Genomic DNA, 25637 nt, shown 5'->3' on the forward strand with positions numbered 1-25637 from the left:
TTAAGATTAGAATTCCTTGACAACTAATACTTACTTTCTCTTCTCAGTATAATAGATTTGAGGTTAGCAGTATGAGATACAACAGTATAACTTACTACCAGTAACCAGTAAAGTCAAAATACTTTTTAACCTATCACTGCCATCCTTATACCATTAATGATGAAACTGCAAAATAAAAGCTCAAGATAAGTACTCTGATCTACTACTGAGGGACTTGCATGCTGCGATACCTGGTGTCATTGCAATGATTCAATCCACTAGGATGAGAAGACAGTAGTCTGTCATATAGCTGCTTCTTTAGTGAAACTCAAGGGGGGGAATGGTCATTCTATGCAGTCATGGACTCTTTATCAGGAAACTTGGAACTTGATTTACTGGAAAAAATTAAGAGACTAAAGTGCTTGTCATGAAAGAATTGGCAACAAAAATTAAAGGAAATAATACTATGAACTAGAATTACAAAAGAAAACACTACAGCCTGACAATAAAACAAACACTATGCTGTAGTTAGCAAACTCCAAAACATACTTTTTCATAAATTTGCTAATGAAACCGAATATTGACTGCTATTAACTGAAAGCTTCCAGACTGCAATTTACAGTTGGCCTCTAATTGACTAAACATCCACCAACTACTGGAATGTATAAGATGTAATACCACTAACTAAAAATATAAGTTCAAAACAAAAAACCTAACAATTAAGCTGAATGAAATGTCCAGATTTAAAGATTACCATAAACACATAATCAATCCAAGTGCACTTATCTAACTAACTCTTTCTAAATTAGAATTTATAATTGGGCATGACTATATTTAATTTATACCAGAACACAACTCCAAGCCTTAATTATTGCATTAATGTTTTAAAGTATGGCTTACATTCAGGAAAGTATAGCACACAAGATCTTATCGATAATTACTGTACAAAAAAAAATCAGTTAGTTTTAAACAAAAAGGTGAAAATAACAGATTATGTATATCCTCAATGAAAAACAAATTTTACTTTGGTTTACATTCTGGGTTAAAATATGCATTATTACAATGTAGGTATGAATATTTTAAGTGCCATCAATTATTTACTTAACTGAAATTAAAGCTAGTATTTACCTATATTGTGATGGTGTTTGTTGTGGCCTGTAAGATGGCGGTGGCGGTGGTGGAGGATGTGAGGATGTGTTGGAACTGCCACGATGACTCTGTGATCTAGGCCCCCCTCCAAATATGAAAGAACTTAAATAATGTATAAAAGTGATGACAGGCATAGCTAAGTACCAAAAAAGAGATGTTATCCTTGAAATTCCATAACTAATTACATTAGGTTCCCTGTGTATCTGTAACAAACAGATTTAGTAAAAATTAAATTGTTCTTTAACAATGAATTACTTCTTTTGATACAAACTACACTTAAACAATTGTAATCCAGAAATGACACTCCATCTGGAAAATGAGCTGTAATTATAACTTAAGAAATAAAAAAAAATAATACTGTGATAAACAGGTGTTGCCATTAAAGTCATCTGGACACAGCATTTTTAGTACAACTTTATGAACTAGATAGAAGAAGAGTAGAAAAACAGTTACTAGACAGTTTCAATCAGGCAGAGTCAACAGACATCGCATTCCATGTCTGGACATCATGCCTCAAGAGTGCAATTTTACAAGTTGCTTGCTTACATAAATCAATATTAAAATTATCTAAAGAAATGTACAGTAAGAAACTGTGCAATCTGCAAACAAACACTAAAACCATCAATCCTTCACACACATACACACTTTCTCTCTCTATCTTTTGAAGTACAGTATCTGTTGCTAATACATGTAAAATACACAATAAATTGCATGCATTTTTGAGGTTTGGCATAGATAAACTTCTAAGCATACTCGGCAATCCTTTAAAAAGTAATTCTGATTCTGAAAAAATTAAATAAAAACATCTGTTAAATTTTGCTATCATATTTTTTTTTTGTGAATTCCTATCTCTTGATAGTTATTTACAATTTGATGTCTACATGAAATGGGTTAATGTCAATAGAGCTGTTTTATTGTTAGTTATTTAAGTTAGTTTGTCATTAGTTATTCTCTTTTCAACTCTGTTAAACATTTGAATATTATTGTGGTTGAAATGTTGGCCTTTTTGAGTGCATTTTGTAAACTTTAATTTTTTTTCTGAAATTACAGTGTTTTTTTACTTATTTAAAAACAAAAATAAATTATGCTATAATATTTGACTTCATTAAATAGAAAAATTTTATAAAATTAGTGCAATCTGAAACATTTTTTTTTACCTTTCTATTAGTATGCAGATATTTTTATTTAGCTTTTAGAAATGCTGCCTCTTAATATATGTGTTAAACTTCTCTCTCTACTGAGCAGGCCTGTATCTCTAAAGACACATAATAGGACAAAGGTAGAAGGAAAATTGAAGACAATTGCTTGTATAGTCACAGGAGATATGACAATTGTCCTGGGTACTTGATTAGCACAGTCAATAAAAGAAAAATTAGATTGTAGGTAATAAATTTTCGTAATGATTTAGTCTTTTTTAACTTAATTAATTACTTAATGAAAGCTAATATTGATCACTATTAACTGATATCCAATAACCTTCCAGACTGCAACCTGCACAGATGGCCTCTAGTTGACAATACATCAAAACTGGCAAGCATAAGACATAATATCACTAAACTAATATAAAATATCACTTCAAAGCAGAAGGAAGACTTAACTTAACTGAGTTGTACAATATGGCCAGAAGATTTAAAAGTTGCCATAAATACATAATCAGATAATCATCATTCAGATGCCCAAAATATTTATTTATAAACTTTTTTTAATTTATATGGATTAATAAAAAAAATTAAAATATAAATTTTTGATTTTGTTTACTTTTTCCTGTGGCTTTGCAAGCTGTAACTTAGCAATCCCTGGTTTAGAACATAATTTATCACCATACTACATGCAGCATAGAGCTATGGCCATTACAAATTTTATAGCGGACTAAAGATAAGTTTAATTTTGTTTATATACAAGTGTATATATATATATATAAAACACATTTTCTTCAGCAGGTCAGCCTAGTAAAATACTGCCAGAAAATTATATGTCTTTAAATTAATATTCCGAATATTGTCAATTCACTGTACAGTAATTTAAATTATAATTATTTAAGTTTTAATGATATTTTACCCCATATTTTCAGCAATTTTTAACATTTAACTAATTTTTTACCTTAAATAAAAATATTGTTAGCAATTATTTTGCCCTCACAAGGAAAAAAGCAGTACCTCAAGTCAGCAGTATTAGAGATATGTAAATTTAAAATCTTAGAAAATCATGTTTCATCATTAATGCACTTAATTTTCAAAAACCAAAACGCTATCCCCATCAAATAACAGTTAAATGCACTTAATTTTCAAAAACCAAAACGCTACCCCCATCAAATAACAGTTAAACATGAATAAAAACTTGTTATTTATTAGTAATAATACAATTAGTAATTGTAAGTCAATTTTATTCCTAGTTATTTAAAAAAATACAAACTGTAAGGAGCTACTGCTTTTGTTATTATTATTACTAATGCTGGAATATGTATTATTCTTATTAAACCACAAGTAAAATAACAGTATCTCCAAGAAATAATAGAACATTTTAAAAAGGAAACCAAAATAATCTTTAATTAGTTAAAATACTCCACATAAAAAATAAACTTCTATCATTTAAAAAGAATTCCAAAATATTAATTTCTTTGAATCGAGAAAAAGAAGAAAAAACAATCATAATTTACAGAAAAATTAACAAACAGTCAATTTTACCAACTTAATATGAGATAGAAATTAAAAAACATCATTAAAGTGTTAGTTAACCATATACATTTTAAAACAATTTAGAAATTGAATGTAATTACAGAATGAAATAACTCTTTGAAAAACGATTAGTCTTTAAAATGGTTGTGCTAGGTTTAGTATTCTTCAGTAAATTTCACTCATAATTATCAATTAAATAAGGTATATTGGCTGAAGATGGTAAATTAATCTAAATTTTTTTTTGTGTAGGTCATAAGTAGACCAGTTTGGATATATTTTCATCTTTATCTTGTCGAATACCTTGGTGGTCATGGCTTTGTTTTTGAAAAAGTGGAAATATCATTTGCCATTAAAAGATCAAGCTCTTGTCTCATTAAAACTTTCTTTGAACATTAATATAAAATGTCGTTTGATGGCAGTAATTTGAACCATTTTAGACAGATATGGCCTGGAATTATATTTATTTACTTTATACACAGGTGAGAGAACACACCATTCAGTAAAATGTGATTCATCCACAACTTTAACAGTATTTCTTACTTTTGTTGAATTCTCAATAGATGTAATAAAATCTTGAGTCGTAAAATACTTGAATTTTTTCATTGACTGATCAACTTTATGATGAAATGAGTCCACCAAAATGAAGGTATGGCCACAGTAAGGAAGTTAAGTTATAGTGAATCTGCTATAATTTCATTACAAATTATAATGTAAACCATAAATGTTAAGAGAGAACAGTTCTTATTCAGCGTAGAACGTGATAATTTCTTTTTTTCAGCCTGCTACTCCTTTCTTTTTCCTGTTTAGCCTTCGGTAACTATTGTTTAGATAATTCTTCAGAGGATGAATGAGGATGATATGTATGAGTGTAAATGAAGTGTAGTCTTGTACATTCTCAGTTCGACCATTCCTGAGATGTGTGGTTAATTGAAACCCAACCACCAAAGAGCACCGGTATCCACGATCTAGTATTCAAATTTCAGCCTTCTACTGCCTTGAGCAATACTATAGCTAAGGGTTCTTTTTAATGTTGCTTCCTCTCCTAACGGAACAAAGCTCTCACTGAATGTAATTATTTTCTATGTGAATACACTACTTTTAACAATTTCAATTCTAGGTAACATACTACTTTCTGCAAGTCAGCTGATACATACACTGAATCATGCATGAATTGACTAAATTTAATATGATGTTTGTATTCACTTTCAGTAAGTTTAACTTCTAGTAATAGGTTTTTTGACTGCAACACAGTAAACAATCATAAAATGTTTATAATGGGCTGAGATCTATACTTTCTATATTTTGGTTAAGTTTCATGTGCTTATAATGTTGTGGGTCAGCATGTTCGTACGTTTTACAATATTCACATTCTTCGTGGCCCAACTTTGTGAAAGAAATATTAATTTATGAACATGTAGATATGAGTCATATGAACAATACAAATCTGGGTGATTTTGTATGAAGTTATTCCATATGTCAGTTACTGTAATTTCTGAATGCAAGTACCGATGATTGGAAGCATGATCCCATCAATAGTATAAGACACACGGGTTAAACTTTTCAACATGTTTTTCAATTAACTCTTTGACAATTTTATGAATGCAGCTTTTTTCCCTTTCGTATCAGTAGGTGGTGTAATACTACTACAGCTTTCATCTTCATTACTTGTCTTAATCACACTGAAAAGAGGTGTCATTCTTTTCAGAAAAGCCAAGAGTCGTCTGTTATTTGTCAAGAAGTATCTCAGTGTTCACATTCTGTCTGGACTATTTTCACCTCGCCTTCTTTGAACTTTATTGACATAACACAAGTCCAAATAAACAATCACCTTTCTTTGTTGTTCAGATTCCCAAAATTTAAATTAATATGTTTTCTGTTTTCTGGTATTTTTTCCTACAAGTATTAAGACAAGGAGGTCTCAATGCATGTTTACTCCCTCTTTTCTTATCACTCATTTTTTCCTTACTTTCTGCACTAAAAAGTTTAGGTTTCCTGCAATGAGCTTCACCTTTTTTAGTCAGTTTTGCCGGAGAGATAACATTTAGACAAAGCAAATGAGTACCAGAGATATTAGGCTCGCTATTAATGCGACTGAACATTCTTTGCTTACTATTACAATATTTTCAGAAGTATTACTGCATGCGATTTCATCAAAATTTACACATGGATTAGAGTGAATATATTCAGTAAGATTGTCAGTGCTTACTGTAGTCACATTAGCCATCTCCATAGGTTGCAAACATGCACCTCAGTATCACACTTCCTGAAGTCAAGGCAATATTACCAGAACTACTGCGTTCGGCAAGGGGTTCTAAGTTATTATTTTTCCTCAACATGATACAAAAAACTATCGGATATCATATTATTAATTTGTGCATCAATAGTTATATCACTGCACAGAACATTACAAACTCTTTCATCACTAGGCACATTTTTGACACAGCTAATGCTCAATGCAACACAATTCTCATTTGGAAAAGAATCACTTAATAATAAACTATCATTTGAAGTAACTTTGGTAACTTTATCAGAAACATCTGTTCAGATTTATTATTAAAGCAATTAACCTGAGAAACAGTATTACATTTCTCATTTTGAAAACAAAGATCTAACCTACAGCATTTAGAATCACTTTGTTGTAAAATATTTTCATTAGAAAAATTGCTGTCACTGGAAATTGTGTTTCTTTATATTTCTCTTCAAGTAATTTGAAAATTTATTCAAAACATAAAGGAAAACTCAATTTTCATATAGCCTTTCATTTAACACTTCCATCAACACATTCCATTTCAGATACTGTACTATATACAACAAACTTAAAAAAAAAGTCAATCAAATGCAAAAACCCAGCTCGTATGAAATTATTTACTTAAAAAAGCATTTTTAAAACCATGAAATGAGTTACGAAAAACCTTTGTGGCCAAAAACTTCATAAAAGTATAACTAAATACCAAGAAAAAGACAGGTTAATCACTAATCAACAGCTAACAGGTTAATCAACAAGAAAACAGTAACTCCATATGATCTTAATGTGAAAAGCAGCAAGTACAACAATAGAATGGAAAGAAAAAAAACCAAATCTCCAAATCATAATTAACTTAACAGTATCTCCCTAACTACTTGGTGGATTTACTGTTTTTATTTTTAATATTATTGTCTAGACCCACCGGTTGATCTAGTGGCGAACGCGTCTTTCCAAATCAGCTGATTTGGAAGTTGAAAGTTCCAGCATTCAAGTCCTAGTAAAGTCAGTTATTTTTACACAGATCTGAATACTATATCGTGGATACGTGTTCTTTCATGGTTGGGTTTCAATTAACCACACATCTCAGGAATGGTCACACTGAGACTGTACAAGACTACATTTCATTTACACTCACATATCATCCTCATTCATCCTCTGAAGTGCTATCTAAAAAGTAATTACCGAAGGCTTAACAGGATAAAGAAAGTATTATTATCTGTTTTTTACTCTCTTTTTCTTATTATACGAAGACAATTTTTTATTACAACTGGAGATAAGGTTTTTTTATTTCCACAAGGAATGGAGATACAGTTTTTTTGACAACATATTTGGCATCAGCGTATCCTTTAGATGAAGAATTAATATTTAACTCACTTTTACTTAAAACTTGAGTTACCGCCTTTTTTCTTATGATGGCAGTATTACATTCCCTTATCACTTCTAACATGGAAAGAGTACGGATACAAGAAATAAAATACTGAACTTGTGTCAACTGCTAGACAGTAATCACTAAAAATATTAATATTATTTTACAATCAGTGCAGTAAGTGCAGCATTTATCAATTTCTTTTTAGTCGCATACTTATTTACTGATTCTGGGTAACACTATAAACTCAATGATCAATGAGTTTATATCCCTTTACAAGTTGAGTATCCTCTTCTGCTACCACCCCACTTTTCTTATACATCATCCCTTTTAGTTATTATAGGAACTGTGTCAGCTGCCACCTTGGCTTCATCAATGGTGTTAAGCTATAGAATAATGCCATGCTGGCATCTTTTTATAGCTAGTACTTCCTTACTGAAGCTCAGCAGTGAGGGGATTACATGCGGTACCCTTTTATTTTCCATAAAAGCCAAACTAGTGCTGAAATGCTTAATGGGTAAAGTCCGGCCTCAAACTCTACCCAAAATCTGTTTACAATACGGTGTTACAACAGTTTTACATTTTCTGCTATTTTAAGGGGCATCATGTTTTAGATATTATATATAAATAAATGCTAATCCCTTAATTCATATCCTTCAATTTTCAGTTTGTTACTCCTAAGATGTTCCAGGTTTTAAAAAAGGATATCAGGTTATAATAACCCATCAGATTAGGTCTTGCACAGAACCCTCAGACTTTTTACTTACAGGGGTATGCAGCCAGCTTATAATGGGATGTAGTGATACCCTCTTACAGGGTAGTAGGAGAAGCGGCAACTTACAATAAATCAAAAATGACAGCATCCCAACTTTGCCTCATCTCTTAGCAAGACATTTAAAGATTTTCAGGCAGTTCAAGTAACTTAATTGTATTTCTAAGATCATAGCAACAGCAAGAGTATGCATCCTAGTTTTGTAATCGAGGTCTAAGGTTTGAGTTTCCGTGTCTTTTTTTAAGTTTAATTTTTTTCTTAAGTATACACTGACACATGATGTTTTTATTATATAATATAATAATAATAATAATATTTATAGTAAAGGGCTAATTAATAATTGGCTAATATTTAAGGGCTAATGACCACAGTAGTCGATACCCTTAACCCTTATATAAATATATATATATATATATATAAGAAAACTTGGGGAATACCAAGGGGGATTTAGGCCATGGAGAGGTTGCCCGGAACAAATAATATCCCTAAAACTTATGATGGACTTATATAAAAGACGGAAAAAACAACTAATAATCACCTTCGTCGACTTTAAAAGGGCCTATGATTGTATACACCGACCATCCATGCTGAATATTCTGAGAAACCTGGGCCTTCACCCTAAACTCGTAAACATGATAAAATTAACTTTAACCAATACCCAGTCCAGAGTGAAATTCAGAGGTGAACTCTCTCAACCCTTCTACATAAAAACTGGATTGAGGCAAGGAGACGGCCTCTCACCACTCCTTTTTAACTGCGCCCTCGAATTTGTCATGAGAAAATGGTATGAAATAAACCCCAAAAATATAAAAATGGGTACTAAGAAAAACTCCATCACACTAAATTGCCTAGGATTTGCAGATGACCTCGCTCTTTTAGCAAATAATATTCAAGAAGCCAAAACACAAATCATGAGCCTTCAAAACCTAGCACAAAAGATAGGGCTTCATATCTCTTTCGAAAAAACTGAACTAATGGCCATAGATCCTCTGGTAATAGAGCACATTACGGTAAACAATCAGAAAATTAAAATAGTAAAACAATTTAAATATCTAGGGGAAATAATAACTTAAAATTTAAATGAAAAAGTGACATGGCAAAACAGGACAAATAAAATGATTAAATCCCAAAAATTAACTTGGTCAGCATATAACAAAAAATGCCTTTCTGCTAAAACAAAACTTAAACATTATAAAACTGTAGTACAGCCAGAAGTCACCTACGGAAGCGAGACCCTTTTCAAAATCACTCAGAAAAACCGAATTGAAAAAATTCTGAAAATAGAGAGGAGAATTGTCAGAACGTGTATCAATAAAAAACACCAAAAAGAAGGCCAATGGTGGATTGTGCCAAATGAGGTGGTGTATCGAGAAATAGAGCCTGTTACTGATACTATGCGGAAAAAAAGAATCTCTTTCTTCGGTCATCTCATAAGGACACCGCAAACAAGACTGTCAAGAAATATCATTGAAAAGCTCTGGTTCTAAAAGCTAGAAGTAGGATGGATCAAAGAAATTAGAGAAGATATGAAAGAATTGGGAATTTCCCTGACTGACCTACAGAATAAAACTGGAAAAATTACAAAGCTAAAAGATAAGAGCATTAGATTTAAACAAAAGACAGACAAACTACAAAATACAACGAAGAGGGTGTTTACGGATGAAGAAAAGAAAGCAAGATCTGAATGGATGAAGAAATACTGGGCAGCTCGAAAGAGTAAAATAACACGCTTTTCTCAGAAAAGATCCAACTAAAATTGACTTAAGTGGTCCCATGTTGGCCGTAAAAGCATAATAATAATAATAATATAAGAAAACAGGAAAATAAGAAAAAAATACTATATGAATTTCTCGTTTTCTGATAATTTTGTAAAATTTTTTCTCTGGTTTCATAATTACTCAAAATTGATTATCTGTATCACTAAATTTATCATTTTCACATAATGTTAAATATAAAAATAATACATCAGAAAGTTTTCAATGTGGCAAATATACTGCCTACACTCATAAGAGAGTAAAATTGGTTTACTGTAAATAAAGAGTGCAGGCACTACCTCACAGGTACCAGGTTGTGTGAAACCAATATTTCTTAGGAACCCTCAGACTTAAGATGTCTGTAATCCACAGGCAACATAAAATAAAGAAACATTTTATTAAACTTTTTTTTTTTTTAAAGAAAATATACCTTAAAACTTTTAAGCAATTTTTGTGTAAACTTTTAAAGGAGGAAAGGATCAATCTATACCTTTTATTCCCATCTTACTATACCTCATCGATCCTGCCTTGGATTTACAATCCAGATAATGATAGCATGGTGATTATTATAAAACTATCATACTGATACCAGATGACTCATACATTTGAAACAACTCTTTTTTCCTAGAAATAACTCTGACATATATATATATATATATATATACACACACACATTTTAAAATATTTTGCAGCTCTTTTCAGAAAAAAATTCAGACTGATTAAAAAAAATAATAAAACTAACGTCCAGACCAAAAAATGATATGCACTCCTGAGATAATTACATATTTAAACAAAATATGTTTTTGTTTAAAATACGTAAACATATGATTAGATACACAACATATTTATGAAGGTTTAGTTTGATGAACTGAATGAAGTAGAAGAGGAGCCTTATTGTTCCTTTTCCAAATCATAAACTTAGGGAAATTTTTTTTTAAATATAAAAAAAAAATAATATTACTGTAACATATGGATAAGCCGACTGAAGTTATTTTCAAGTATATGATTTGACTAATTGTACTTCTCTCCTGTAAACAGTATGACTGATGTAAGTTTACATAAAATTTAAGTTAAATAATATGGTGGTGCACTTAAAATTCTTCAAGTTAACACATTAACAAAATTAGTGATAGAATGGCTTAAGAAATAATTTACACATACAAACATAGATAAAATATACATCTCTCAACCAAATCTATGTACCATGATGTAAAAATATTTGTATAAAGAATATTCAATTCATTAAAATAGTTACAGGCAAAATTAGGATGACTGCACGAGGAGTCAATGACAATTCTTCTAAAGTCTTACTCTCATCATCAGGACCAAAAATTTTGCTAGTGGTCACTGTATTTTGGCAATGAAAAGGTATAGCCAATTTGAAGCGCCTGTAAAAAAAAATAAATACTAAAATAATGTTAACAGAAATTTTTATAACTTAATATTCTAATTTCATATCTAAAGGTACATTTAAATCACTCTTTTATAAATTTTGTGAATTGAACAGGAACGGTTAAATTGATCAAAAATATAAAAACCAAAAACAAAATATATGATTTTATATAAAAAGTTTACAGACATGACATAATGTTAACTGCAAAAAAGGTACTTTTAGTTACAATAATAGGTCCTGAGCAAGAATGTAAACTACCTGAACAGGTAGGTAGGTAGGTAGGTAGGTAGGTCATACTTTCTCACTGCTCATTCATTTTCCTGAGGCTTGGTTTATTCTTAAACATTATCTGTTCAATAGATGTAGGTTTAATCCTACTGGTTGTACATGCTGAGGTTATCAGGACCTGAAGAGCCAATGCAACCCTAGTACCTGGTATGGGGGAGGGCTGCCTAAGGACTGACTCATACTCTTCCTGCCTGATGACTGTATAACAAAATTTATAAAATGGTTAACTACAAATGTTAGAGTGGCAATGCTAGAAAAGGCAGAAGGTAACCCTCAAGTCAATTATGATAATTCTAGTGGAAATATACTGTGAAAATTTTATAAAACATTAGCTGTACATTAAATGATACTTCTAATATTAATATAACAAATTTATAAATATTACTATTCATTTGTAGTATTTCTAGATTACTCTATATTGACACTGTATTCCATATATAATGAGGTAATCAGTAACATTTGTAAAAAATTTTACTTTTAGTTTGGTATGCTCTTTAAATTTCAAAAAACCTTTGTTAATTTTAGGGACATATTTTTACAATTATTAAAATTAATTAATCTTATATTAATTTTATATTCTTTTTAACATATTTTCTATTCAAATTTTCTATAGTAATATAATTAAATTCATTTTTGTTTGCTATAAATTTAATTTGCTTTAATTCTTTGCTTCTTCTATTTCATTACTAGGTTATATCATACTATACTATTATAGGTGTCTATCATACTATACTATGTATTTATTTTGTGGGATCTAATTTGTTGTAAAACTACAATAACTATTTCCCATTTTTGTTTCTATATCCAATAAATTTTCAGTCACTACAGTAAATTTTTATTTTTATAATTATGTAAATTTAATTCATTGTGAATAATTAATGTTCATTTTTGAGTTTGGGTAAAATATTACTGCAATGTCAACGTCAATGTCAAGTCCATTGTTCAAAGAAGGAAATGTGTGCGTGCGTACATGTGTGTGTGGGTTTCAAAATATTCTATATTTTTTTAGACAATGTAAACAAGATTATTTTTTATTATTAGTTATGGCCAACATCAGCAACTGAAATCTGAAATTTTTATGCAGCATTTACCAAAAATATTAGTACTTACTTGTTCTCCAAATTGTTCTTGACATAGCTATGAACAGATTTTAGCTTAAGTTCATATGGAAAAACTTGTGTGTGGGTAGAGCCATCAGGACGACGAAACTGAACTTTAGCAAGTCGATCTTCAAATTTGTATACACTATAACATCAATAACATATAAATAAAACTCAGTAATACAATTTAAAGACAAAAAAGAACATAAAAACTAAGGCCCATAAATAAATGGACAATAATTAATTTATATACATTAAGAGTTTTTAATAAATCTTCTTTCACCATTTATACAAGAAAAGTTAAATATAACAAAAACGCTTGTACAGCAAGTAATAATTCTTGCTCTAAATACTCGTCTATTACATATTACAATAGAATTCTAACAGTTCATAAAGTTCCAAATCTCTTAATTGCCATAGATATGTGGAATTAATTCACTGCAGGAACAGAAAATTTCAATTTGTTCAAGCCCAAAATACCTTTTGCCAAAACTTTTTATACAGCTTAATTTGACTGCTACAGTAGGTCGTGTTTTGGATAAAAACAAAAATAATTCTGAACTTGAACAAGTAGGATTGGATACCTTTCAGAATAACACAGAATTTTCAGCTCACAAAACCCTATTTAGTTGTAAAAACTAGCAGAAATAAAATATCATATTTACAAGTCATTACATTTTAATAAAATTCATGGAATAACGAATCATGTTTAGTTTGAGTTGACAATTCATTGGAACCTTTTTTAATTTTATACAGTTTACCATTAAATACTTACTTATACACACAACAGATGGCCATTATTATCTACTACATCGGTTTTATAAGAAATCAAATAATGATATTTTACAATAATATTACTTTCCTGTCTAGATAGTGCTACAGGTCTAAAAGGGAAAGTATTGTAGTCGGTCCAATTTGAGCATACGTGGTTTCACTGGATCTTGATGTTTTGACACATAAGGAACCCAAAAATCTGGATGGAAATTTTCTAGACGTTAATGTTTGTATGTATATGTGTGTGTTATAAGGTGATTTAGAGACCAGCATCAGTATTGGCCAATTAAAAAAATAACAATATTTGCAGAAAAAAACTTTTGCAAAATCTCACCCCCATACCAAAACATGCTCTAAACTATTGCTATGTTGTGATGTCACAGGTGAGTGGTAGAATTAAATAAATGAATAATATTTAAAATGTTAAAAAGTAACTCAGTCTGGCTGGAAATTCAATCGCCTGGTTGACTCGGTACCTGAAGTGTTAAGCCTAACGGCTACATCAATTTGCCGACCATACAAGCAAAATTTGTTCTACAGAAGTTATGAAATTACATTAGTTTAGTTAATGTCGACCAACGCTGCTAGTACCGCCACACCTGCGCGAATTAAATACAGTATGCGCACGTGCTTTAATTAGAATCATTGATTAAATAAACAGAAAAATACTATATTTAAATAAAATGATAAATATTTTAAATTAAGTTTTGTGTGTGTGTGTGTATCTCAGCTGTGTATAAAAAACAACCCACAGTTGTAGTACTTTGCCAGAATGCTGCTTTAGCTACATAATGAGGAAGTCCTACAACTGTTGCCAGCTTTTTTTTTAATTAGTAAAACAATAACTTAAATGAGAAATGATATTTCAGAAAATGTGTTTTTAAGAATACCATAATTTTGAGAAAAAGGTTATGGTTGATATCATCAATTAATACAATTATTTTTTCAATTAATTGTCTTAACAATAAGACAACAATTTGGTCATCTTTACTCATAAGGTACATGTGTTCTAGCAAAAGCAATTCATGAGACAACTAAAAATTAGCTGTTAGTCTAATGATAGGCATTCTGATGCTACTAAAGCAAATTTATCACTTTTACTAGTGAATGCTGTAACCTGACACTGTAGAATAGAAGTAATTGGTAATTATATACAATTATGGACTCACCTCCAATACTGATGAAATTTAGAATATACCTTAATTAGGACCTACATTATTCGTTACAATTAAAATTATTCATCAGAAATGCCTTTTCACTCAATTTATGTCCCTTGTAAATTATACACAGTACCTTCACCAAAAATTTTGTAATTCAGCACTCTACAAGAGTAATATATATTATTTTGAGGTTAGATTAACTTAAGACTAAATTAAGTTACGTTAAGCTTGGGTTTCAATTAACCACACATCTCAGGAATGGTCGAACTGAGAATGTACAAGACTAACACTTCATTTACACTCATACATATCATCCTCATTCATCCTCTGAAGAATTATCTAAACTGTAGTTACCGGAGGCTAAACAGGAAAAAGAAGAAGAAGAAGAAGAAGTTACGTTAAGCTAAGATGTGGGTTTTAGTAAAAGAGCAACATTCATTATTTACAGAATACGTAACTTGGTTTAAGTGAAATTTGAGTTTAGTTAGGCTTAGGTTAAGTTATGTAACTAATGATTTCGTGTACTGAATTTCATAAGATATCAACATAACCTAATGCTCACTAACTTAGTCTAATTAACATTAAATTGCAGACTGCTAGGCTGAGTCCATAACTGTATGCAATAAATAATTATTTAGTCCAAAAATAATGTATATTACATTTGAACAGTGCTGAATTACACAACTTTTGTTGACGGTATTGTGTAACTTATGAGGGATATAACATAGGTGAAAGGCATTTTCAGCGAATAATTCCAACTGTAATGAATAACTTAGACCCTAAATAAGGCATATTCCATATTTCATCAAAATCAGAGGCGAGTCCATAATTGTATATAATTACAAAATAACCAATTTAAAATTGTTAAAACTAATTAGTCTGCTGAAAACTGTCATTGCAACAGGTTTCTAAAAGATCATACATTTGTTGTACTATAATAAATTAAAAAATTTATCGCTTACATTAAGGGAAGAAAAAGTTCGTAAATAATCTATTCATACAATTTACACAGCTCATACAAATTTTATTCGCTTATTTATACGAATATTTTCATGTGTAACTTGAAAAGATACGAATTAATTTAAATAAAATACTTCTACATTACACAGACGGCTACTTACTAACTGCCTGTCACTAACCATGACAAATAAACTCACTCAAACAAAAGAATAGGAATTATCCAACTCGCACAGATATAAGTCTTTCAGAATAACATCATACCAAATAAAGAGATTATTTCATACTTTAATGTACACAATCTGATAATTTATAGAATAACACCCATTAATGTACGAAATAACCGAATTAACATGTTTACAATATATATAAGGAACCTAAGATGTAGGCAATTCTGAAAAAAATCTAACTTTCATACTATTTAGGGAATGACAATTTTTAATGAATTAAAAATATTTATACAATACACAGTTACATACTTTTCAGGACATGTCTCTGTATTACTACTATCAGCATTGACTTCGGCATCTACCTCACTTTTAGATTTCCAAACCTCAGATGCACTTACAGTGCTGGGCTAAAATCACAAAAAAAGAAATTAATTAGCAAAAATAAAGTATCAATGAAATAAACCTTTATTTTTTATGAACAGCTCAACATCAGATATAAAAAACCTGATGTGGATACCACATGACTTCCTTGTATACCTATTAAATTACATATACACATATCGCTCAAGTAGATATGTGATATAAGTGAGAAGGTGTCAGATCCATAACCATGCACACATTGGTTCAAATCTGATCATGCACATGTATTTTTTTTAAACTTTTTTTGTAATTAAAATAAATTGATTTATTAATAATTATTAACCTCCGATTGTAAAAAATTTTGAATTAAAATGAAAAGTACATAAAATTCTATTTCACTAATAGCTTCTCTTTTTTTTGTTGTCATTATTGAATTACTAATTGTTAAAAATCTTTTTATAATCAGAGGTTAATAATTATTAATAAATCAATATATTTAAATTAAATATATAAATATATGTATATGAAGTCTGCTCAAACTGATGTGCCTTCCCCTTGTAAGATCTAAACATTTCATTAATTAAAATTTTATTAGGCTATAATTCTGGAACCAATGAAAATAAGTACCACATATGATATATAAAAAACTCTCAACAAGGACTTATTACTGCAGTTAAGAAAGAATCAAAAATGCAAATGTTTCATAATTGAAACCCCACTTTATTTAGAGGTCTGACTGTATACACGTTTTTGGCCCAGTCGACTGCAATCAAAAGGGGAGTTGCATAACTAGATGTTACAACAGTCCTAAAAACAAAATTTTAACATTCTACACTAATTGTTTTGGAGTTATGCGAGATACATATGTACGTGCAGAAGTCATGCCGTAACTAGTCAAAATGGATTCAGGGATTGTTAAAATGGATATTTCCATTGAAATTTTTCACGATTACAATACTTCCTTTACTTCATACAAGGAAGTAAAAATAACAAAATTTAGGTTCTAATTTAAAGTTTTGGATTTTCTTTCTGAGTATGATGTTTTTCATTTAAAAAGTAATAGAATAAATTACATTTTCAAAACCAATTATAATGGTTATTGATTAGAACATCAACAATTACAAATTTTCATCAATTTGAAAATGACCATTGGCACCTAAAATTTTGTGCATCAATGTAAAATATTTTGTTTCTTTTAGATTAATTTTTCTTCAATAATTCAAACTTTTTCTCATTAACCTAAAGTAAAAATGTTTGCCATCCTTATAAAAACAACCTGCAAAATGTATTAAGAATAATGTTTTGGTGAAGAGGCACAAGGTTAACACAGAATTATTGTGCACAATATACAGTAGCTGACTATCACAAATACAAGGAGAATATACCTGATGTGAGATTCTCATGCCTGTAAGTTGCACACATTATTATTCTTTGTAATCTAGCAAAAATGAGTAATCTCAAATTACACAATGCCAAACATATTGAGACAGCATCAAAGTAATTATGCCATCTAAACTAATTGAGGCCTTAAAAAATCTCTAATAAGGAAGCTTAAATTATTGCACATACCAGTTCTTTCCCGGCATTCTTTACTGCAATTATCTCTGTTCATTTGCATCTTCATATAAAGTAGACAAAAGTAATTTTTTTTCCATTTAATAATTTTATATATTTTAATAAATTTGGTATTGTAGAGACAACGAAAACTATTTATTGAAAGGCAAAGAAACTTCAATAGTACAACCCAAGTAGATAGATCTCATGCAGAAAATAGACTATTTTGAGGTAAGAGCATTTGCTTAATTTAAGTTTTTGTTTTTCACTGTCAAGCAGTTATTTAAGAGGTACTGTAAATCACTTTTAAAGCTAACTGTGAAAAGCATTAAGCAATTATCATTGTGGTTAAAGTTCTCATAGCCAGAAGGTTTATCATATCAATTTTTTTCAAAGCTTTTTAAAAAGTGTACAAGCCCTAACCTTTACTTTAAACTTTTTGAGTCGCCCCTACCAGATGCTGCAAGTACATGGTGGTATCATACAGAAAAATAATGGTTTTGAGGTAGGAGCATTTGCTAAATTTCATTTTTTCCATATTTAATTGCTGAAAACGTATTAAGGATTTCCAAACCTAATTAACAATCTGTATATACAGTGACGTGTGAATAAATACAGCAAGTTTCAATTAGCATATATTGTGCACAGTCACAATTGCAGACATGTGTATTTATTTTTCAGCTATGAAGTTTATTTCAATAAAATACTTTTGTGTAATATAATATTACCTAACTAGTAAAATGAGAAATAGGATTTAGTACAAGGAAAATGTCCACATATAATACCAAGTTGTTAAGGCAAAATCATACTCACTTTATTACTCTCTTGGTAGTAAATTTTATATAAACATCTAAAACTTGTAAATGATTTCATAAAAAGCTACTCGATAATTATTTTTTGCCAATCCAAATTAATATTAATATGGCTTAAATTCAATGTACGTTCTAACAGCTATTGTATAGAATCCTCTATACAATAATTATATAGTATTAAAGCAGACTGCATTTTTTTTTTTTTTTTTTTTAATTTAATGGCAGATGGAAAACAATAGTAGTCCACAGAGTAGTAAAGACTGATCACTAAATATAAAATCTAAATGTCCTAAGAGGACCAGCACCCAATGTCTCTTCTTAATTTTAGTGATAAATGAAAATCACTTTTTTAATTAAAATGACTTCAAACAGAATTTGTGAATAACCATACTTCACAACTTTTATTTTTCCATGTCCTGTTACTTTCCAAGGTGTTTCTGTCCAAAAGCATAATGGAATGCATTTTATAATTTTAACAGCAAGTTAAAAAAAATCTCATTATGCAATACAATATAAAAAAATTAATAATGCTCTCCAACAAAAATTAAATGATTCCAATTTAAACAACATTTTCATATCAACAAAACTAAAATAAAAAGTCTATTACTTCAGGTTTTGGAACCGAAGCATTTACTCCTATTTGTACTATTCGACTTTCAAGCACATTCCAATCTTCATGCACCTCTAAAACTGCTTTTGTAAAAGGGTTATCCTCCCATTTACTTTCATTGAATAGCATTCGAACAGCTTCATGAGCATTCTTACCTGCAACATTCAAAATCAATATACACCATTAATCAATTACATATCAAATCTCAGCAAAATTTGAGCAATTACTATTTGATTCATCACTTTAATTTTACGACACAAACAAAGGATGGTAAGGAGGGTAAACACTACTGACAAGCATCTTCCACTACGGATAACTCTATACCATGAACATCTTGACTATCTTCAGCCCTTTGAAGTAAGATTTCTTAATGTAATACTTAATGTAACAGCAGAAACTAAAACAAAAAAAAACCACAAGTAGATAAAAATAATTAGTGGGTTTAATTTTTAACCATACCATAATGAAAAACTGATGACAATTTCTGTTCATGGATTGTACCTGTATTTCTCACATTCTTATTTATGTGGAGACATTCCAATCTATTAAAGGCCGAGAATGAAATAGCTTACTGCACTGATTATCATATATCAGATTACAGTAAAAAATAGTTTAAAAAAAGCAACTTAAATTTTCTTCAGTTTAATGAACTGCATCACAGACACTCTGTGTTGTTTTCTCAGTTAACTGGTGATTGCTCAGCAATTCAATTGTAAAAACAGATTGTCCAATTAACATCCTTGTGAATCTTAAATGAAACAAAAATTAACCAAAAAGATATATTTTGGATATTAAAGAAAGGATTTTATGGGCACAATTTTAAGTGATAAAAAGAACTGGTAACCTCATTGGTCAGTGTGTAAATAGAAACTCTGTATACTTTTTTGTTGTACTTTCAAAGCAATACTTTAGGTTGCAAGTACATATTTGTTGCCTACAGCCATTTTTCTTTAAAAATGAACATTCAACAAAGTTAAAAATTTTTAGTACATTAATTTTCAATCATAACAGAAAGAGCTTTATAGAGCAATATGATCAAAACATAAATTTTGAAAGAAAATATAACAGCTGTTTTTTTATTAAGTTGAAGAAAAATTACTAGCTGTTTTTTCAATGTATGTAAAGTAAAGTACACCAATTTGAAAGAATATCTTGATTCTACAATGTTCCTTGTACATATTTTCGAGTTTCTGATTAAAAAAGTAATCCATTACATACCTTAATGAAAAAACAAAAACCCAAATGATAAAAATTTTGACAGTGGTAATTTATGTACACAAATGGAGCTGTTGTAAAGGGAGGAGGGTCTATAAGCTTGAAAATGGTCTTAGTAAACAAAGAACAAAGGACTAGCAGAACATTATGTATACTATTGAAAACAATAATTTGAATTACTATCAGTCAAACAGAATGTTTATTTTATAATATAATGATAATTCTTTAAATTATCAGTTGGGAAGAGACTTTATTTTTAAAATTAAGTAAGTTTCAGCAATACAACTCCTGTCTTTCAGTTTTATCTCATATATTTCTATTACAATTTTTTTTTTAAATTATTACATTATTCTGTCCAATATTTTTATGTGCCAGTCAATTGTAGCCACATAAAAAGTTAATTTTTTTTATTCAGTGCACATTACTCAAGTATTTAAAAAAAACTCCTACTTGAGAAGAATTAAAACAAGGTAAAGCAGCTTCATTCAAAATCTAATTATAAATGTATATGCTGTAACTTATTATAAATGTATATCCTTAAACATGATAATAGTAGAGAACCGTCCATAACTTTTGTCTAGGGTTCTGGAGGAAAAAATGGCATCATATCTGAAAACAAACGTCCCTTTTTATGTTTTTTACATCCAAATTATGGGAAACAAACTAAACAACAACCAGTATCAATGATTCACTAATTCAATACAAAGCCACACTCATTAATTCCAAGTGGAATACTGTGAGGTTAAAGTGAAATGATCCAGTTTCCTAAAAATGGAAAAATATTTTCAATTTCTGAATTCAGACTTTGAGATTAATCTCAAAGACTAAATTCAGTGAAGATGCTAGGAAAATTCTCACAACATAGAAAAGCATTCACTGAAGGCATAGTAGTAAATGGTGTGAAAGCAATTATGAGTATTACCATAAATATTTTATGGAAAGAGGCAAAGCACACTCGAATACTGGATTGAGTAGGCTTGAAGCTCTTCTACACTATTTCCAAATCCACACAGTCAGCATTACACATTGAAGATAGGATATGGTATTTTAGTTAACGTTGAAACTAGCGTGTAAAGCATTTCACGCATCTTTTTTCAAGTAATGAATTCTTTATGCAGGTTTGGAGGATGGAATACAAAATTATAAGAAACTAAATTAAAATGATTAACATAACCAGGAAATTTTTAAGGATCCATAGGAATACTCATCTACTTTAAATCAGAGAATTATGTGGATCAAAGAAGAAGAAAGGTGAATGTTTTGAAAGATATTTTACAAGATGATTTCATTTACACAAGATCTCAATAACAGCCATCAATGGGAAATAGGTTTACTTTTTCCACATAAAACCTAATGACTCAAGACAAACACCAGAAAGATGTAGTAAAACCATATTATTGACCCACTTTGTAAATTGTAAACATGCAGGTAGATCTCTTTATCTGAATTTAGTTTCTTAGAATTTAGCTGAATTTCAGCTCTTTAGTTCTTAGTTCTGCAGTTATTTTCAAGGCTGCTGTAAATTTTACAATGAATATGTGACACCCTCAATGTCCATTTCATTTATTCATGAGATGTGGATGGATAAAGATCATTTTTAATATCCAATGCATAAAGAGATCTTACAAATAATAAGAATTTTTTTTTCTCCCCCATTCTCAACACTAACAATGGGAAAATTCCAAAATTATAGATATGCCATCTCTGAGGCACACAGCCCCCTCTGACAATTTTTTTCAAAATGTGAAAGGCCTGGGAGGAACAACCAGAAAGAATTTTACATTTTTTAACATTAGTAAAGCCATTCGGATATTATGTGTAGCCTCTTCAGAGAGCCTAGCGCCCAATGAAAAATAGATTTTCACTAAAGGAGCAAATGTAGAGGAAACTAGCAACATAGCACTGTAAACTTCTTCCAAGTGAAAAGAAGAGATAAAATAACACTGTTAAATTATGAGCAATCAAAGGGCTTAGTCACCATAACTCTTTTATGTGAATAAAAGTAAACCATCAATAACAAACATTATTATAGAGAGTAATAGATAAAACTGTGAAGTCATTAATTAAATGTCAAAAACAACTGGATTCATGGCTGGTTCAAAGCTTATTTTCTTTATTAGTATGCAATACCTATAATAAAAACAATCAGGCCATTTTCCAATCATTAATAAAGAAAAATGTATCACATTTTACTACATTACTAACATAAGAAGACTTTTGAAACAGACAGTATAGCTCACACAAATTATGATGAAATATCCTTTGAGGATACTTGCTCACTTTTCTAGATGTTAGCAAGCATTTAAGCCCTCATATGCAAACGGAATGATTTATTTTTTTAAATAATTTTTAATTCCACTTCTGAGGCAGAATACTAAATTGTTCAATACTGTTATTCTTATATTAATAAAAAAGAAAAGAAATGTTTAGCAACTGTTTGTATACTATGAGGCTTTTCAGTAAATAAGTGAACAAAGTTGAAAAGCACTAAATAAGTATTGTACTTTAACAGCCGTGACGGCAACTTATTTTACCACAACCAGTCACTAAACAGAAGATAATAAATTCATTGTCAAAAGCAAGGTCACAACATGACAAAATAAATCGATATTGACCAACGTTTCTAGATTTTGTTTCCACCCTAATAATACTATTTAGTTCAAAGAATAGAGCCACTGTATGCAAGATTTAAATATTGGCAGTTTTATGACAATTCTTAATTCTAGGATTATAAAAAACCAGATGTAAAAAGAAGGATTACAATGATAGATATTGATAAATTTTATGAATAAGAGTTAATTTATTCATTACAACTAGCCAGGTTCTTGTAATAACAAAAACATAATGAAAATGTATAACATTAACAACCTGTGTAAAATTAATACCTATGTGTTGAAAAAACTAACTCTAAAAGACTGCACAAGATATGACATTTGTGTTATTATTTTTTAAATAATTCCTAAAGAAAAAATATAAAATGAGACATAAATACAGAAAAGAAACTGATAAAATTAATAAAAAAGGTTTTTTCATTGAAGGCCTGTAGAATTCTGTAACTTTTTTCAGCTTAATTTTACTTTAACTTTCAAAAGTTGATTGTAATTTTTCTTTATTAAATAACTTAATATTATATATATATTTTTTCTCTTTTTTTTAAACAGCTACAACTGTTACACATATAAAATTTGTTGGTATGAAAATAAATTTTTTTTAATCTGCCATATATCACAACACAATGAAAAAGATAATAATCATGGGTATATTATCATACTTAAAAAAAGGTTGTAATTCCCCATAAAAGAAGGGCAAACTTATTCTGTCAAATGTAACTTCTAACAACTCAAAATTTTTAGCCAAATCTGCAGTAATTTTTCATTGCAGCAACACAAAAACCATTTTAAACAAAAGAAATATAATACATATAATTATATCTATATCCTTTTGAAATACGTAAACTTAATGATTCATACCAATGACAAAGTGCAGCACTGAAGATTTTTACACAAATAAAAAAGATGCCTCAGAGTGAAAAAATGCTTTTGATTTTATCTGGAATAGCAATACACATTAAGAAAATTTTTAAATATTATACTCTTGGCCAAATGTATCGGCTCTTTATGTCCATTTTAAAAAAAAGGACAACCCTAAATTAAAACTAGGGAAAAAAATTTCAAGTATCTTATGAAATCCTTTGGAAGAGAACAGCTCTTCGAATGGTAAGCAAAAAACGGAGGTGACCGTCCACTAAAATAAAGCTTTTTTATAATCCACCTCATGAAAGCAAGAGGAACATTAGCAAATTTTGAGTGTGACCCCTCCCACTAGCAGAGAAATCCCAGACAATACGATAAGTATAAACTCACATCGAAATGCTAGTAATTTTTCACTGATGCTGTATATTTCCTCTTTCAAATTCTGCACTACAAAAGATTCGGTACCTCTGCTTAAATTATCACAGTGTTTACAAATCAATGAGTTGGAAAAATGTGGCATGATTTGGTTCAATTTGGATTCTATTAGCAATAAATTTTATAAGATATAAATAGCTACTTACCACTATATTTTTTCAAAACTGCAAGTAACTTTTCAGTTAATGTGTCCAATTCTTCTAAGCAAGAAACATGAATTAGTGCTAGAGGAACACCGTACTCTCCAAGCAGAAAGATACTCGGTACAGGCACATGTTCATCTATAATAACCAGCTAAGGAATAATGTTGTTAAAATCTTGCTTTTCAAGTTATTAAGTTACAGAGGCCAAGTGCTTTGCTGTATTGCGTTAAAAAATTTCTTCAACTCTAAGCCACGATCTCAGAGGAAAGACGCACATACCTACGTTAAAAATGTAAATTTTTAATAAAATATTTATTTTTTCACATCATTCCATTTTATTAATTTTTCAAGCTGTGATCTCAAATGAAAATTTTAATAGCAGACATTTAATTCTAACAGAAAACACTGACCATTTTAATCTGATTTATAGCTATTCCATGCTTTACCTCCACAGCACAGCAAAATCTAATTCCAATCTATTATTTAACTCTTAGTTAAAGAATTTTAATAGAACATCTACTGATTACCAAAGAGGCAGCCATGTGATTTATATTTGATTCAGCTGTTCAAAAATGTATGAGAAGTTAATTACACCCATTAACTACAAAAACTATCTTTATAATTAAATGATTCTGAGTTTATGTTGATCCTTTATAAATAAGAAACCTAAATTTTCCACTGAATGCAGGGAAATGTGATTTTTAAGTTTACTTTTTTTCTGATTATAATTATCAAAATCTAAATTTAAAACAATTTAATTTTTTAATAGCATTTTACTAATATGGGAGCATAGAGATAAGAAATAATGTGTAAAGTTTCTCATGTAACACAGTAAACTTCTGAAACCATAATTTCTATAACAAACTCACCACCAACTAGCTGGAATAGCATTACCCTTTTATTATTTACTAATAACAATTGTAACTAAAATATCTTCATAAAGGATACATATTTCTACAAAGTCCCAATAGTCTTTTGAGTTGTCATTGATTTTTAATGCTATATACATTGGACGGTCAACAGCATTCATAACTTCAGTTCTTTTTAAAATAGATGTCAAGTTAAAAGACACATCATCAACCCCTGAAACAAACCAAATTTTTTTTAATTAAAAATTAAGCTACTACAAATAGTTCTCTTCAAAGTTTCTATCTTCCTGCATTAATTTATTTTCTAAATAGAATCCTCTTAATAATATTTTATCTTATAGATGATTAACTTACCATTGAGGCTCAAAACTTGTGTGTGGGTGT

At 29.6% G+C, this 25637-nt stretch overlaps 1 protein-coding gene across 1 annotated transcript in view; it reads right to left on the minus strand.

The window, feature by feature from the left end:
- The window catches only part of LOC142323498 (UBX domain-containing protein 4-like), a 50341-nt gene that overhangs the window by 15414 nt on the left and 9290 nt on the right, over window positions 1-25637 (minus strand). The window contains exons 2-8 of the mRNA XM_075363235.1: window positions 25333-25467; window positions 24388-24522; window positions 19116-19273; window positions 16092-16189; window positions 12732-12866; window positions 11196-11328; window positions 1108-1331 (exon numbers count right to left, since the gene is read on the minus strand). Coding sequence (XP_075219350.1) covers window positions 1108-1331; window positions 11196-11328; window positions 12732-12866; window positions 16092-16189; window positions 19116-19273; window positions 24388-24522; window positions 25333-25467 — 1018 coding nt within the window. The remainder of the gene's footprint in view (window positions 1-1107; window positions 1332-11195; window positions 11329-12731; window positions 12867-16091; window positions 16190-19115; window positions 19274-24387; window positions 24523-25332; window positions 25468-25637) is intronic.

The sequence above is a fragment of the Lycorma delicatula genome, chromosome 4 (genome assembly GCF_047948215.1).
Source record: "Lycorma delicatula isolate Av1 chromosome 4, ASM4794821v1, whole genome shotgun sequence".
Taxonomy (NCBI): domain Eukaryota; kingdom Metazoa; phylum Arthropoda; class Insecta; order Hemiptera; family Fulgoridae; genus Lycorma; species Lycorma delicatula.